Source organism: Pseudopipra pipra, chromosome 2 (assembly GCF_036250125.1).
Source record: "Pseudopipra pipra isolate bDixPip1 chromosome 2, bDixPip1.hap1, whole genome shotgun sequence".
In the NCBI taxonomy this organism is placed as follows: domain Eukaryota; kingdom Metazoa; phylum Chordata; class Aves; order Passeriformes; family Pipridae; genus Pseudopipra; species Pseudopipra pipra.
Window position 1 is genome coordinate 64,836,617 of NC_087550.1, and position 13,444 is coordinate 64,850,060.

The 13,444-nt window shown below is 37.5% G+C and overlaps 1 protein-coding gene across 1 annotated transcript in view; it reads right to left on the reverse strand.

The window, feature by feature from the left end:
* FREM2 (FRAS1 related extracellular matrix 2) overlaps positions 1 to 13,444 on the reverse strand; it is a 123,533-nt gene continuing 110,089 nt past the window's right edge. The window contains exons 17-24 of the mRNA XM_064645815.1: positions 11,978 to 12,170; positions 9,673 to 9,777; positions 8,384 to 8,511; positions 8,155 to 8,289; positions 3,921 to 4,047; positions 3,539 to 3,726; positions 2,503 to 2,649; positions 1 to 852 (exon numbers count right to left, since the gene is read on the reverse strand). Of these exons, the coding sequence (XP_064501885.1) occupies positions 340 to 852; positions 2,503 to 2,649; positions 3,539 to 3,726; positions 3,921 to 4,047; positions 8,155 to 8,289; positions 8,384 to 8,511; positions 9,673 to 9,777; positions 11,978 to 12,170 (1,536 nt within the window). The 3' untranslated portion in view covers positions 1 to 339. The remainder of the gene's footprint in view (positions 853 to 2,502; positions 2,650 to 3,538; positions 3,727 to 3,920; positions 4,048 to 8,154; positions 8,290 to 8,383; positions 8,512 to 9,672; positions 9,778 to 11,977; positions 12,171 to 13,444) is intronic.

Sequence of the window (13,444 nt, forward strand, 5' to 3'; positions counted from 1 at the left end):
TAGCACCTTTGTATAGTTTCTTTTATTTTTTTGAAATGTCAGAAAGTACAAAAACAATAACTCTCCCTTACAATGCAGTCCCTTGAATTGCTGCTTGAAATCAGTGCATGGTACAGGGACGTCAGCACTTCCTTTTGTGCAAAGTGGGAGATTCAGTACAGCTTCTACTATTGTTGATAATGGCAAAAAGAGTTCAAGATAACAAATTTCAAGTACACCTAGAAGCATATGAACTCTTTATTCCTAATGAGTCACCATTATCTGCTTCTAAAATTGTGCAGTTCAAGGTTTTTTTTGAGGCACTCTGGAGACTGTGGCTTGAATCTTGTGGTCTTGGAATCAAACCTCTGAGCTGTCACTGTTGTAATTATGTGGTAGCATCATTGGTTCATTGCTGCCTGCCTCGTTTGTGGCTTCTTTCTTCTCAGAATTTTGTTTCCATTTTAGCAGCAAAATGATAATTGCAATTAAGCAAATGGCAAGGAAAATGGCAGCAGCTCCACCAATGATTGTGACCATGCTGATTCCTGTACTTTGGTTATTCAGTTCTCTGGGGAGAACACCGTTGACTGCAACCTCCCTTTGAGAGATCTGTTTCTTGCCAGTGCGATCTAGTGCTATGTGCTGTATGTTTGTTCCTCGGTTGTTTTCCATTCCAATGTCTTTTGCAAGTTCTGGGTCCTGCTCAACTCCCCTCTTCTGTCGTCTCTGTGTAGACATTCCTGGGCTCCCACCACTAAAGAGCAAATGGTACTGGTGCTCCACGCTCCTTTTGCCTATTCCACGGTTAGCATTCTCTTTGGAACGGACAGTGTAGATTGTATGAACGTACCACTCCCTACCCAAAGACACCTAGGAAGAAACATTTTTTTGTGTTTAAACACACACATACACAATTTGGACAGCACTATATGCAGGGGAAATCAACCTCTGTTCTGAACTGGTTGCTCGGACAAGCAATTTCAAAATCATGCACAGATAACACCCCACTACGTGCCAATGTGCACCAGAGAAGTCAGGTTTTCTGCCAAAATTTTAAGAGGGGTTAGTCTACATTCCTCTCTACAGCCAGACTCTGTGGCTATCAGATGCAGATGAAGACAGCTATGGCCTTGGCATTTTTTCTGTACCATTAGTGTCAAAGGCCATAGAAAGTACCTTTAGCTGTGGACAGGCCGCAGAGAAGGACCTTCCAGGCCCTACCTGTCAGTGGATCAGGCCCTGGCTCTAATTCCATCTCACCATAAGAAAACAATTTTTTACTGTATGGTTGAATATTGGAACAGGGAGCCTTGGAGTCTCCTTTGTTGGAAATATTCAAAACACAACTAGACACAGTCCTCGGCAACCTGCTCTAGGTGATGCTGCTTTGAGCAGGGAGTTGGAACAGTCAATTTCCACAGGCTCCTGATAACTTCATCCATTCTGTGATTGTGTGAGTCCCTGCAGTCTGTGTGAGATAATACTATCTTCTTTGAATTTCTCTTGTCTTTCCTGGATACATAATACATTTGTCCTCCACAAGATCCAGTAGGCTTGTCTGAATACTGTCTTAAAGCTACTGACTGATAATGTAAACGGTTGCAGTCAAGTTTTGTTATTGTGAGAAATAACACATTTTTTATTTTACTTTTCTTTTTCCAAGTCTTTTTCAGGATATACTATTGTTTCTTCATATTCTCATTCTTTTGACAGAATGATGATGAAAAATCACTGCATTATGGATTCTTCACATCAAAAAGATGACCTTTCATTTTCCTGGAGGCAGATTTTGAAACCCTTTTTATATTGATAAGTAGGCTGTTTTCTTAAATATTCCATTACTTACAATGGGACCTTTAATACTGAAGTTGGCAGGATTAGGATCAAAGTCTCCTCCATACTTTTTCTACTCATTTATACACTTGAGTTTTGCATGTAGTTTTGCAAATACTAAAGAGACAAATAGTGAAGAGACAACTCTTGGATGGGTTATATAGATGAAAAGGGTGAATGCACACAGCTGAAGGATTATATATAATTTAGAAGTAGTTGCACCCTCTAGTTATCTATTTTTAGGCTTTCCACTGCTTCACACTGTGTGAGTTTGCAAGGAAAGAATTTTACAGAAAATTCTGAGTATCAACTAGCTTTTGATGAAATTCACTATAAAAGTTATCATTCTTTAATTTTGACTTTGAGAAGTGAGACGGGAAACAATAAAACATTCCTGTGTAACAAGAAACTTATTAAGTTCTTAGGAGAAATGCTTAAGAACAATCTGTAAATTTCTGATTAGTTTGTGGAATTAAACAAGAGAAAAGCAGAGTATCCCACAAAAATGTTTTAATAAGTGTTCCAAATTTATATCTAGTAATTTTTAAGCAATTATAATCGTTTTTGACTGTCACTGGAATCAGAATAAATCTTTCTGTTGACTTCAGTATGACTTTCAGTTAACAACAGTACTTGTGCAAGTGTTTCTTTCTTGGTTCAGTACTAATAAGATAATAGAAATCATACCTGAAATAGAGGAGTTGAGTCTACTTTAAATCCATCAGAGCCTGGCTGTTTAACTAAGGGAATTGCTTCAGGATCATCTATTGCAAGTTTTGCATTAAAAAGCACATTTCCAAAGCTTGTGGCTTGTGTCTCTGGCTGAGCCTTGTCCTGTGTGGAGGAAAAAAAGTTTGTAAACCACGAAATTATTTCTTCTAGGAAGATATTTACATGCAATGTATAAATTGTGTAATTTACACATGCTATTCTATGCAATCTAGTGAAATACCAAGAGAATAGACATGAGAAACAGTCGTAGTCACATCTGAATTGTACTAAATTCTATTTAATCTCTTGCCCGAAGATATTGTTTTTCTGGAATACAAAGGAGAAACACTAGAGAATAATCATAGCTACACTTCTTAAATAAAAAGGATACATAAAAATGGTCTGAAATGAAAGGAAGAAGTCTATTTCCCACCCTAAAGAAGCTACATTTCATTTCATTAACAGACATTCACATAAATTTTTTTAGCTAATTATATAATTATCTTAATTAAAGTTAACTCTAAAAGTTGGGCATCAGGTTTGTAGTTACCTAGCTTACTCTATAGTTATTTTCAGAAGGGAAATTATCTCAGATATTCTAAGCCATCTGTCTTTCCCTATGAATTACAGAGGCGACCTAGATGACTAACTTTACACTATACACTACATTTTGGGTGGCTAAATAGGAAACAGATTCCAATCCTTAATTTGCATGTCTCCTAAGGCTCTCTCTATAGTCAATGGATATAGACAGCACAGAAAAGAAGCCTATCTTGGGATTCTAAGTTAGGTCAAACTTTTATTGAAGGCAGTCCCCAGAAAGATTAAGAATAGAACCAGGAGGGTGAAAGGCAAGATATTGCCTCCATCAGTTCATGTTAGCCTGGAGGTTGAGTTGAAAATTTGGTGCCATCAAGAACATTTTAAAGAACGGTTGGTTTCTGGATAAAACAGAAGTTAGAAAAAAATTAAAAAATATATATGTGCACCTTCCCAGAATTAGAACACTTACCACAATCTTAAATCTGTACAGAAGGGATGGTGAATCAGCAAGGCACCCATATTCAGTGTTGGATGGATTATATTTGGGTACATATCCATCAGCTCCTGTGCACAGGAAAACCTTCTCGATGCTACAGTAGAAGGAATCACCCAAATTCTGCACTGGATCCACCATCACCCGACCATATATGATATCACCTGTAAACAGTGCATAGAGTTCACACTGTATTAGACTGGAACACTTAGCCCAGTTCTGAGGCTAAGTTGATAAGTCTAGTCAAGAACCTTAGTGCAATGAGCCCAAAACCTTATTCCTATCTTGTTTTGACTGAAACAGGATCCTGATAGTGAGGAATTAAAATTAAATGTGCGTGATCTGTGCACAATTATACCTTCTGAGAAAGCAACATCGCTTTCTTGCCCAAAGCCCATTGAGCCATCAGATAGCCACAGTGTCTTTTTGGAGAGGAGGAACATCTGGGTATTCAAGCTGAACTCAGCAGCCACCGGGTCACTGACCTAAAACACAAAAGCATAAGGCTGTTCAACAAGTATTCTTTAATGACTCTCAAAACATAAGCATGACCTCCCATACATTACTTATCAGCTCCTTACATCTACATGCAAAATTACAATTTAACAAAAAGTATTCTTTGTACTAGACATAGTTCATTTTACATGCAACCTTTGGATTATCTGCATCTGTGATATTTGATAGTATTCTAGGTTAGTTTCTTTCCACCACATTTTTCCAAATCCCAGGTAAGGAGGTGCACAGGGCAACTTATGTGGGGATAATATGAGGAAAAGATTTCCCTCAAAAACTTCTCTCCCTCTGACTCATGAGAGCCTGTTTTCTCTATCCCATTTTCATTCTTACACTCAAGTCTCACCTCTGCTCTGATCCTCTGCCAATTATTTAAAGTACACATTGCCGAGGATTTATTTGCAAGTATCAGTTCTTCTGATGTGTTGCAGGATATCAGATCGCGCATGTGAAAATGCACCAAACAGTTTGAACACCTTTTTATGCTAGCATTTATCTTTATATATTTGACACGGTTATCTATAGTTCTTCCTTGATTACAAAAATAAAATAAGTCAGTACTATCAGCAGCAGGTTCTCATAGGACCACATAATGGAAGATAGAAGGCAAACTATAAAGGGACATAATAAAAGAGAAATAAATACAATGAACAGAAGAACTGGGGGGGAAGCTAAAGATTAAAAAGATGTGTGTACCTAAATAAACAATGTGGAAGACATACACATTAAAAAAAAAAAAAGAAAATAACAAGAGGGCACTAAACAAATAAAAAAATGATAACATATATATGTATATTTATGTACATATATGTATAAGTGTGTGGAAAGGAAGGAAGGAAAACAAAAAAGAAAACATTCTTGCTGGCTCATGGACAAGGGACAAGGGTTCATTTCACAATATAGTATCAAAACTATCAAAGAAATGGGATTTAGCAAGAAAAATGTATAGCTGAAACATTTTTATAAATGCATTGTTACTCTTCAGAAAGAGTAACCCTACCACCATAGCCGTTTCACAGAAATAACGATTAAAAAAATAATTTCCATACTCTTGGAATGCTTCCTTCTAAATGCCTGGGATTCAGGCTATTGTATTGCAGTCCCATAGCTTCAAATACTTGACAGGCACAACTGGTTTCCAGCTGTTTTTAAAAGAGAAACAACAACCATGGCCTCATCGAGCTCTTCCTGAGCAGTGCAAATGTCCAGTGAATAAGAAACAAGAAGGACGTATTCAGCTAAAGGACTGGATTTCAGGCACACAGTTTACAAGAACAGTGAGAGCAATGGCCTGGGTGAATACTGTGTGTATCGCTATGAATAAATCTCTTAGGCATTCTATTTTAAATTACTATTTTTATTTCAGTTTTACATGTAAGTCTCAGTGCTGCCAGGAGCCAACACATAGCTGTTATTTACGATAGTAATTTAAGTGTAATTATTGTCATGGGCATTTGAGATGTTTTAAGCAAGACTTCTTAAAAAAATAATCTGTGAGGATCTGCTGGGCGAGAAGAGTAACTGTCAATATACTCTTCCTATTTGCCATGTCCATCAGCTCTGCATATGGATGACCTGGAGACAATGCAGATCACTCATGGTAGACAATCCCACCTCCATGGGATTAAAGCCCATGTGATATTTGCCAACTCAAAAAGCAGAGAACTCTTAAGATTGGTCCATCCCAGAGAAGCAAGTATCCTGATTATGGAAGTGTGTCTGTCAGGAAATATTCATATACATCTAAAAATGGAGATGCTGAAAGGGATAAAGCAAAGCCTGGAGGCTGAATACTGTTAATCTTCAGGAAGTGAGACAGAGTGAGACAATAGTAATACAACCCTCACTAGTGTTTCAGGATACCTGCTTCATTCCTCAGGGAGCATGAAGAGAGGAAAAAGGAGATGTGCAGATGATATATGTTAAAGAAGGAAATGTTGAAACTCCAGAGAGGAAACACTAAATACATTGTCATCTTGATGTTTGAATCTAAAAATGGTTCCTCACTCGTGAACAGTGAAAAAAATTGTGAAGGAAATTAGAACAAAAAGTTTCCAAGGAAATTAAAACCCTAATATTAAAAATCCCAAGAAGGTAATTCAGTACAGGAGCTGAAGCACTAGACAAAGAATTGAGGGATACAACTCCTGTCCTGCTCCATCATTTTATCGCTAGACGTTACAGTTAAAGTCATTTTGGTCCAGTTATAACACCTATACTTGCTGATTTCAGAGAGTCACAGAGTGGTTTGGGTTGGAGGGTGCATTTAAAGATTATCTCACCCAACCTCTCTGCAATGGACATGGACATCTTCCACTAGACCAAGTTGCTCAGAGCACCATCCAACCTGGCCTTAAACACTTCCAGGGATGTGGCAGTTCACAACTTCCCTGGGAATCTGTGCCAGTGTCTCATCACCCTTAGTATAAAAAGTGTCCTCTTTATATTCAGTCTAAACCTACCCTCTTTAAGAGGGTAGATACTGCCTACTGAATTTGTACAATTGTACTGCTACCAATTGCTGGTTTTTTGGGACCTGCTTTAAGTTCACATAGTGTTTCAATCTATGATCATATGGAACAACATCATGGACCACAGAATTTCCTGAACCTCTTTTACTATGAGTATCTCAAGAAAAAGAGATGGTCTTGGTTTGAAAATTCTTGATGATGGGGAACTAACTGGCCACAGTCTATGATACTGTTGCAACTTTGTACCTTATGCCTATTTTGAATTGAGGTACCTGAAATTTCCATATACTGTATTATTAAAGCTTTATCTGATATAATGACCCCTATAGTATCTATTTATTCGAAGGCAGTTCTAATTCTTAGTCATAGTTCTAAGTTCTTAGTCATAGGCTACTTTCAGGTGAGAGTTAGGCTCTCCCTAGGCTACTTTGTCCCTTTTGCAATGATTTTTGCAGGTTTTTGAACTTTCTTTGAAATATCAACATCGTATTGTCTATACACAAGTTGTGGTTTAGCATTGCTATGAATTGCTTTAGAGTCCCTAGAAGCAGATTAAAAATGCCAGACAAAAGCCGAGGTGCTGAACTATTATAAATTCCCCTCACCCACTCCATTCAAACTTTTTCAAAATGTTTTGCTGGTTAACTCTGAGAAGGCAGGTTTCACATCAGATCATGTATCATCCCTCTGCTTTTCCAGGACTTAATGCCCTATCAGGAACCATCTATTCTCCCATAGGTGGCATATTGCCAAATGAAAGCATAAAGACTGCATACATTCCCTTGTGTACTCTAGCTAATTCAACAGAAAAGTGATTGTGTATCCCTGACTGATCTGGATCAGATTTATACTGTAAGATGATTTAATGGCGTACATCTGTACTATTAATGAGCATGAAACCACAGCCACACTGTTCCAGTATTAGCTGTATTGGCTCCAAATAACAGAAAAGTATATAATTTCCTTTACAGCTGAGCTTTGTGAAAGGTATGCTGTTTGCCTGCTCTTATATGATCCATATTGCTATGGATTGGATTTGTTTCAGGCACGTTTGTGTCTTAAAGCTAAGCACTTTACCAGTGTTGATTATCTACACTTCTTCTACAGTCAGTGAAGGAAGTTATAACTTAGGGCTGAATGAACCTTCCTCTGGAGGACACACTTCTAATACCAGAGATCTACTTCTGATTTTGTGTCATATGAAAACCTTCTGATAATTGTTTTATATTTGCCTAATTACTTGATAAAATTGATTCCTACCAAAGCCAACAGACAAGAAAAGAATTCCCAAACGTTACTATCACATCACAGTAACTAGCCTCCAAGCCTCAAGGTCAGTGACCTTCTTATTGACTATTAAAGACTAAAGCATGACTAAAGGTCATGCATTGAGGAAAAAGTCCATTTATGCTCCTACATTTGCCTTTCCCAGTTGGGTAAAACTGATTATTTAGCAGGAGAGGAGTATGTGCTGTCCCACCAATTTAGAAATGCTTTGTTTATAAGCAAGTAAATTCAGTTTCCAGTGCTATTATTACGAGATCAACACAGGCAATATGGGAATCAAACTAAAAAGAAAACACAACGAAGGTATCATTGGAATGGTACCTGCTGGAATCGGATATCCAGATCAAAACTGATTGGCTCTCTAGGATTGCAGATCACTGGCAGGCTGTACTCCTGATGTGGAGCAGTGGTACAGGCTATCAGCTTCACGGTGTATGTTCCAGAATAGTCTCGAACCTAAACACAGACAGAGATAAAGAGGTAGCTGTACCACCGGATCCTAGCCAACAGGCTAGGGCAATAGAAGACATAGTGAAGGCTGAGGTTTTACCGCAAAATCTGAGACAAAGCTCCACTGCTGTACTGGCTGGTTGTAGGTTGGCTCACTTCGGACGAGGCTGAGGCTAAATGTTAGGCCTGGGTGATCAGCTGACATAACCATGGAAGTTAGAGATGAAGCTAGAAAGATGCCAAGAAACAGATTTGTCACCTTTAATGTTTCATTGCAAACTCTCAGAGCCTGAAAAACATTTCCAGTAATTCATAAACCATAATGCCATAGCTGATGTTAATACCTTTACAGGGCATTGGGTTTTATTAACTGAAATTAACAAACCATTTACAGTCAATTCAGTGGGGCCTCCTTGACTGTTGTTCAAGTCTCTGTTCAAGGGTTGCTTTTGGACTGCACAACAAGAACTGTATGAATACTAAATTTAACAGACAGGCAAAACAGTGACAGTGGAAAGGCAAAGATCTATTATCTGTCCTGTTTTAAACTTGGAATGTCAGCCCAGGGAAACATAACATAGTTTCTCTTAGCAATGGAAAGCTTTTGGCACCACCCAATAGGCAAAGCCTAACATACAAAGAGGACAGCTGAGAAAAAGTAGAAGCACTATGAAGGAGTTTTACAGGTTTAAAAACCCCTGAGTTAAACTAAAGGAGATTTCTTAATTGTTTTTTCCCTTCTCATTGTTGTTCAGCAGATTTAATTTAGTTAGATAATCTTTTCCATGGCTGGCATTCATGCTCAGTTTTATGTCCATACACAGAGTCTTACACCTGCAATTATTCTGAATAAAGGCATGAGGTTTAAACAGATTAAATTGCAGGAACAGGTCCTCAGCAATAATTAATTGAATGTCAGTGAGAATGTTATATTAACTGAGTGATACGATGCCTTTTCTTGCTCTCTCAAAAAGGTCTAAATAACCCAGAAAAGCTTCAAGTTAGAAAAGAAATTTTAATGCTATGTAAGTTCCTAGGGCAAAATAACTAAACAGTAATCATAACTACTGGATTAAAACCACAAATCTGTAGATCTCTAATGGACAGAATGGCCTAGATCTTCATCTTTCATGAAACAGACTCTTGATCAAGTGGAACTATCTGCTTTCTATCACATTCATCCACATTTCAACATGTTTGACAACCTGAATACAGTCATCAATGTCAAGTAAGAAATCTCAAGTAGAGAAAAAATCCTTATTCAAAGAGCACAGTATACAAAAATAAAGTCAGATATCAGTAGCAGAAACAGAAAAAAAACGAATAGCATAAAATTTGAGAGGGGTGTCTTTGTTTGTATAGTACTGCTAAAGTGTAGATTACACTTACCAGGATGGGACATAACAAATAGGCCATGAAACCGGGCTTCAGTCTTGAAGTTGACAACCAAGCGCCCCTCTTCACTAATACGCATGCTGGTTGGGTACAGGGAACCTGGCAGCAAAACAACAATTAACAAGGTTTGTTCCACTTGCAGATGACAAGTAAATCACACTCCTATGAAACACCAGACCCACTCTTCCATTTCTTGTCATGCCAGCTGTTTGGGAGGGGTCCTGCTGGCACTTTTTGAGTTGTCTCAAGATTATTATCAAACAAGAATTTACACAGCGAGGCCTAGAGTTTTCACAACAGCTTCCAAAGCACACATAGAATTTCCCGGCGGAGTCATGCTTTCACATGTTACCATGGACCTACATAGCTGCTCCAGTAGCCTGAGAAAACATCCACACAGCACAGTCTGTGCTTGTGTTCGGGCAACAGGCATGGTCAACTGTCAGGGGAGTCTGCAGAAGGAAGAATAGCTGCTTCAGAGATACTCTTTAGCAGTGCCTACTGTGCCAAGGCAGGAACCACCAGCATTTAGTTGTAGCAATTGGTTGTGACTTCCACAGCAATTTGTGCTGGGGTGCTTCAATCTGTGAAACTCATTTTGACAGACTTTGCATTGCTGGCAATTTTTGGCATGAATTTGGCCCAAAACACAGGCTTATGCCTTTTAATTTCACATTGCAAGGTCTTGCTTACATGTCAGAAGCGGTTTACGGCTGTAGCTTGCAGCCAAGTCCCTTTTTCTCTAGAATTCTGCAAAGCTTCAGAATTCAGGCATTTCCTCCAGTGATCCTTTACAAAGAGCCAGTGATGTACTATCATTCTGCTCGCCAGGAAAAAGAAGGAAAGAGGAATGTTCCCCCATGAATGTGCTGGCAACCAAATGCACTCACCAGTGTGAATGTATACTACCTTTATAAAATCACCTGTACCAATCATATTTATTGGCACATTAGAAATATATGTCTCTCTATATATGTATGAATTACGGTTTTAGAAGACCTTGACTACTTCACAGTGTTAAGTAGAATTTATGTAAAACAATTATATGAATTTAGGGTTACGGAAGTAAACAAGAAACTAGTTAACTCCTCCATGCTAAGAAAAATAGCTGCTCAAAAAATACTACCCAAATCAGATCGGGATATGCTGGAGGTCTAATCTCAGATGCCTCCCTCTTTATCATATACTTTATCCCAGTTGTTTCCAAAGGGAACTGTCAAAGTTCAGCATCTCCAAAGATCTGGCCATCAGCTTCTTAAAAAGAGAAATAAAAAAATTAAAGCATCAAATACAGGAAATGGCGGCATAGATGCCCCACATAACTCCTGAGACAGAGGATTAGAACTGGTTGTTATTTGGTGACCAGCACATCACATGATTCTTGGCATGTAGCTTATTCTTTAGGCATGGCATGACGTGCTTTATTCTTCATGCACTGTAGATTCCCCTTGCCACTCCTCATTTCCTGCTCTTTAAACATAAAGACAGAAATTGCACAGCAATGACTTCTGTAATCCATATACAGAGTTTGCAGAAACAAAAAATGATTTTATGTTCCCTGGAGTCCTGAAATTGTGTAGGTGCATGTAAATAACTACAGCTGGTGCCTGTATTCTGACTTAGGTTGAGAGAGATATGGGACACGTGAAGCTTAATGCTGGAAAATACTATGTAAATTTTCATAAATAGAACAACACAGCATAAAGTTGTAACTATATATTATAATCTTGCACACACAACTGTATGTCTCTACTTTTAAAAAATAAATTAACTTTTTACAAAGATAAATTCTGTAATGATATAGTTTGATTTGTTGACTAGTTACATTCACAAACATTTACCGACAGTATCTAACACATTTACAGAATGTTTCACAGTTTTCAAAACGTTTCACATTTTCAAAATATCAAAAGTTTCTGAACCTGGCAATTCATAGCCAGGAAGAATGGCATCACAGAAAACCTTCAATTTTTTTTCACTAAAGTGCAAACATCTTGTGTGATAACAGAATATGGTTACACAATGTACCTTGAGGTTCTGAGTAGAAATAATTTTTTTTAATTTTTGTAGATTTACTTTCTTTGCAATAAAAGCACTGATGTCAATTTTACACAGTTTTTATAAACACTCCAGCAGAGACCTGTGAGCACTAGGAACCGACAGATTGTTTGCAAATGATAAAAAATAGTAATTTTAAAATTTTTTTTGTATTGGAATGATTGAAAAATCATCCTACTGTGTGTAAATTATAGTCTTAGTAACAGAGCATGAGTTCTGTGCAAGGAAATCCAACACCCACCTTGGAGCTCTGCTTCAGGGGGGCTACCGATCCCATCCGTCCACAGGATGGCAGTGTCATACACAAAAGTCAGCCGAAGCTCTGACTGTAGGTCGAAATGCTGCCAGCCTCCTACACCCACAGGAGAGTGGAAAACATAAGAGACGTACAAAGGGACTCGCAGTGTGACATAGGACTGTACTAAGTTGAGAACCTATAAAAACGAAAATTATACATTAGGGTTAGTGATCATGAAAGGCAGCATTGCACAGGTAAGCCAAATGCAAGAGAAAGGGAAGACAGACCTTCAAATAAATATTGTGACTGAATCAAATTCTCTCTTTTTGCAAATTACAGATGAAGTGCAAAACCACATTTCAAGGTTTTCAGCTTAGCTTACATATCTTCAAATTCCATTTCTGTATTTCAAACTGATAATGACTTCTTATAACACATAACCCTCTCAATTTTGACTCATCATTTTTGTTCAGGTTTTCTTAATACATAAACAACATAAATACAAATGAAGGCTTTAGAAATTTTTCATATATCCTTTTTCATTTTCTCTATCCTTGTGCTTTAACCAACTCTTTTGCTTACCTTCTTCTGTTACTACCATCTAAGAAGCATTCCTGGAAGACCCCGAAATTGCTCAGACATTATTGCAAGATTGAGTCCTTGGACTGTACTTACTCATCTTTGCAACTATTTCTTCCTTTGTGCATGGATAGTAGCTAACATATGGCATGCAAAAACACAAATCACATTGTTTCTCACTGTTTGGAAGAACTAAAAATAATATGCAAGTTGATATGGATTTAAAAATAGAGCCTTTATGCAAAACAATAGTGCTGTAATTATCAAAGAATTACATATTATTTATATCTATTTTGATGAAAAAAGAGAAGAAGAATAGTGTCAGTAAACTGTCACCTCTTAAGATAGCTCTTACATGATTCATGGATCCAAACTTTTCCAAAGAGATTTTGTATTTATGTTTTGTTACAAATACTTTTTCATTCATATATCTCTGATTAGAAATGTGCAATACAGATCCTTTTAGACCATTCTGGATTTTCTCAGAAATAATCATGGAAGGAAAGACACTGAGATCATCTCCCAGTGGGAAACTTTTCAAAGGCACAAATATTGTTAATACTCATTTACTTCCAATAGAAATTCCATATATAAATTTGTACATCTGAACGTTTCCCTGGAGTAATTACCTTACATTCTTCTAAAGAGTGTTTTGCACTGTTAAAAACTCCCAGCATTCAAATTTTACAAGCTATGTAAAAATCAAACTGTTTCTGGGTTCACCCACAGTGGCATGTCAGGGAGCTGAACGTCCATTACCTCACAGCTGCTTTACATTTCCAAATGCCTGACAAAACTTTTAGTAATATGATGAAACCACAAATTTACTGCTTGCACTAACTAAATACTCTAAACTAATTAGCCTTAATTCATTAAAGCAAATATTTGTAG